The sequence below is a fragment of the Nicotiana attenuata genome, unplaced genomic scaffold, assembly GCF_001879085.1.
Source record: "Nicotiana attenuata strain UT unplaced genomic scaffold, NIATTr2, whole genome shotgun sequence".
In the NCBI taxonomy this organism is placed as follows: Eukaryota; Viridiplantae; Streptophyta; class Magnoliopsida; order Solanales; family Solanaceae; genus Nicotiana; species Nicotiana attenuata.
This window is the reverse complement of record NW_017670881.1, coordinates 372,651-376,689: the sequence shown is the minus strand read 5'-3', so window position 1 is coordinate 376,689 and position 4,039 is coordinate 372,651. Positions and strand designations below refer to the sequence as shown.

The 4,039-nt window shown below is 45.2% G+C and overlaps 1 protein-coding gene across 1 annotated transcript; it reads left to right on the top strand.

Moving 5' to 3' along the window:
• The first annotated feature begins 1,117 nt into the window (after nucleotides 1-1,117).
• Nucleotides 1,118-1,591, top strand: LOC109244169. The gene is made up of 2 exons (XM_019411215.1): nucleotides 1,118-1,280; nucleotides 1,329-1,591. The coding sequence occupies exons 1-2, from the start codon at nucleotides 1,118-1,120 to the stop codon at nucleotides 1,589-1,591; spliced, it is 426 nt and encodes a 141-aa protein (XP_019266760.1).
• Nucleotides 1,592-4,039: the final 2,448 nt, after the last annotated feature.

The window sequence follows — 4,039 nt, the reverse complement described above, 5'->3', positions numbered from 1 at the left end:
TCTTGCGGGTCGGTGTGGAAACTTCCGTACTTATCTTCGAGAGGCTATAGGGTGGTAGGAAACTTCATCTTCTATCGTGCAGTTGATGTGGTACTAAGTATCTTTCTCTTATTCTCTCACAGATGGTGAGAACGCTCACAACGGATGTTCCAGACCAGGGAGGAGTTGCTCCCCCTGTTGCTAGAAGCTGAGGCAGAGGCCGAGGGAGGCGCTCCAGCCCATGGTAGAGGACGAGGATGTCCCAGAGTTGCTCCAGCTATGCCACCTACAGATCCAGTAGAGGATCCATTATCGAGGAGCAAGGCGAGGTTCCAACAGTAAAGCCAGCCCCGGTAGATTTCATGTCTGCAAGGAGGTCATGGGTAGTATGTTATAGTTCATGGATACTATTACTCAGGCTGGTTTATTTCCAGTAGACACAACCACCTCTCAGGCGGGAAGGGGAGCATAGATCCCTATTGCTCAGGCTCCTGGGCATTCAGCTACCATGTATCAAACCCGCACACTACCCGTGGGCGGAGCCCAGCCAATGACAGCAGCTATACCTGAGCCTAGACCAGCTGCGGCCGGCGAGCCGCAGAAACTATTGGACAAATGGACTAGGCTACACCTTCCTGCCTTCGGAGGTGAGCGACATGAGGATCCCTAAGACTTCATTGATTGGTGCAGGGACATGCTGCACAACATGAGGATATTAGAGTCCCACAAGGTGGATTTTACTACTTTCCAGTTGGAGGGCAGGTCCCGTAGATGGTGGAAGTCCTATCTTCTCGGCAGACCAGCAGGTTCCCCTCCCATGACTAGGGATCAATTCACACGCCTTTTCTTGGATAGGTATATCCCACCCTCTCAGAGTGAAGAGTTGCGATTCCAGTTCGAGCAGTTCCAACAGGGTCAGATGTCAGTGATCAACTATGAGGTAAGATTCTCTGAGTTGTCTCGCCATGTACTTCTGATACTTCTTACTAATGCAGAGAGAGTGTGAAGGTTTGTTGCAGGTTTGCACTCTAGTACCCAGGCCACCATGGCCCGAGAGGTTGATATGGGGACTTCTTACGAGCTAGTTGTAGAGATAGCTCAGAGGATTGACGGTGTCCACTAGCGGAGCCAAGAGCAGATGTCGCAGGACAAGCGGTTCCGTTATTTCGGATGTTTCCGTGGTGCCCCATCTGGGGGCAAAGGTCAGTTTGGGAGGGGGCAGCCTAGCAGGCCCATATATCCAGCACCACCGCCTCCTCGGCGTGCTCCAGTGCAACCTTATTCCAGCGCCATGCCAAAGAGTTCCTATCGTCCACCAGCTATTTAGGGTTCCTCTAGTGGGTATTCAGGCCATCGGGTTCAGACTTCGGGTCAGCAGTCCACCGCTCCGAGAGGTTGTTACGAGTGCGGGGATCCTGGCCACATGAAGAGGTTTTGCCCCAGACTTCGGGGCAAGGTAGTACATCAGGGTTCTCAGCCTATAATTACAGCACCAGTTGCCGCACCAGTCGTCCGGCCGCCTAGAGGCGGAGGGCAGGTGGGTAGCGGCCGCCCTAGAGGTGGAGTCCAAGTAGGTGGAGGCCAGTCAGGTGACACTCCAGCTAGATTCTAGAGGTGGGCATCGGTCGGTTCGGTTCGATTATGAATATTATCGGTTTAGCATATCGGTTATCGATTTACAAATTTGATAAACCAATTAACCGAACCGATAAGATATCGGTTATCAGTTATCGATTAATCGGTTATCGATCGTTATCGATTTTATTATCAGTTTACCCGATAAGATAACTCAATCTAGAGTTAAGCAAAAAAAGAGAAGACAATTCACTGGAGTTAAGCAAAAATAGAAGAATCTACATATCATATACTACCCATTTCTGCGTTCTGTCCAGTGGCCACAACTGGAATAGTACTAATTCTTCAACAACAGTTATCCAAATACATTAATAATAATACAAAGTAGTAGCAATTTCACCTTAAAATTAACAAGTCCAAACATATAGTACTAACAGTCTAAGATAAACTGGATGTTGTTGTCAAATGCCTAACCTAAAAAAAGAAACCATAGAGCAAAACCTTGATCTGTGCATGAGCAATACTAACACAGAAATGAAAAATACCTAGAAGGCAAGAAAATATTGTCCTGTTGTCAAAGCTCAGCGTACTGTACAGAAGAATAATGTTCAAAAATATACCAGAAACTAACGAAGATTGTTGATTGAGAACTATTAAGTGCGAAGAGAAGTTGGTAGTAGTATAGGTTGCACAACGTGAGCTCATAAAATTAAGAAACAAAAAAAATCATTAACAGTCAAAAATACCAATATGAAGATGAATTTTGTTATTGAAATTAAAAGCCTAATGTATAAGACTATAGACTTACGCTAGGAGTAACTAGTAAGGTCTATAAAGAATAAAGATGAAGCAGCTGAAGAGTGCGGTGAGAAAGAATAGGAGAGAACGAACTAAAGCCCTAGCATATGTATATACTTAAGGGTAAAGTCATAATTTTATTAATCTTATTGGGTTATCGGTTAACCCATTAACAAAATTGGCAAACCGAGGACCAACCGATAGCCCAATAGTGAAAAAAATTTAAACCGTTACCGAATCGTTAACCCAATAACCCAATACCGATAACCCAATAAAGAATTAACGGTTTGGGTTATCGGTTTTACCCCATATATGCCCAGACCTACTAGATTCTATGCTTTTCCGGCCAGACCAGATGCGGTGGCCTCAAATGCCGTGATCACAGGTATTACTTCTGTCTGCGGTAGGGATGCTTCGGTTTTATTTGATCCAGGGTCTACATATTCATATGTGTCATCTCTGTTTGCTCATTTCCTGGATGTTCCTCGCGAGCCCTTGGGTACTCCTGTTTATGTGTCCACTCCAATGGGCGATTGTGTTGTTGTGGATCGGTTCTATCGATCCTGCATTGTTACATTTTATGGTTATGATACTAGAGCAGATCTCTTGTTGCTTGATATGACCGACTTTGAGGTCATCCTAGGTTTGGAATGATTATCCCCATATCACACTATCTTTGATTGCCATGTCAAGACTATTACCTTGGCGATGCCAGACTTACCTAGATTGGAGTGGAAGGGTTTGTTTGTAAGTGCATCTAGTTGGGTTATCTCTTTTCTGAAGCTCGACACATGGTCGAGAAGGGTTTTTTAGCTTATTTAGCATATGTTCGAGATACTACAGCAGAGACTCAAGCGATTGATTCAGTGCCCGTAGTCCGGGAGTTCTCCGATGTATTTCATTCTGATCTTCCAGGCATGCCACCAGATCATGATATCGATTTCTGTATTGATTTGGCTCCAGGTACCCAGCCTATATCTATCCCACCGTACCGCATGGATCCGAAATAGTTGAAGGAGTTGAAGGAACAACTTGAGGAGTTGCTAGCAAAGGGATTCGTCAGACCGAGTGTATCGCCTTGGGGTGCACCAATGTTATCTGTGAAGAAGAAAGATGGGACTATGCGAATGTGCATTGATTACTGCTAGTTGAACAAAGTTACCATCATGAACAAGTACTCGTTGTCGTGTATTGATGATTTATTTGACCAGTTGCAGGGTGCCAGGGTGCTCTGTAAGATCGACTTGAGATCGGGGTACCATCAATTGAAGATTCGGGATTCGGATGTTCCGAAGACTACTTTTCGGACTAGATATGGCCATTATGAGTTTCTAGTGATGTCCTTCGGTTCGACTAATGCCCCAGCTTATGGATTTGATGAACAGGGTGTTCAGGCCATAATTGATTCGTTTGTCATTGTCTTCATTGATGACATCTTGATCTACTCGCGTAGCATGGAGGAGCACGAGCAACATTTGAGAGTGGTACTTCAAACCTTGCGAGAACAGAAGCTATATGCTAAGTTCTCCAAGTGTGAGTTTTGGTTAGATTATGTGGCATTCTTGGGGCATGTTGTATCAGACGAGGGTATTAAGGTTGATCCCAAGAAGATCGAGGCAGTTCAGAGTTGGCCTCGTTCCACCATAGTGACCGAGATCAGGAGCTTCTTGGGGTTAACAGGTTATTA

Bases quoted from the DNA above. Each gene is read 5' to 3' on its own strand.
- LOC109244169 (XM_019411215.1), top strand. From the start codon at position 1,118: ATGTCGCAGGACAAGCGGTTCCGTTATTTCGGATGTTTCCGTGGTGCC. The intron at 1,281-1,328 runs GTTCCTATCGTC...GTGGGTATTCAG, and splicing joins TTCCAGCGCCATGCCAAAGA to GCCATCGGGTTCAGACTTCG.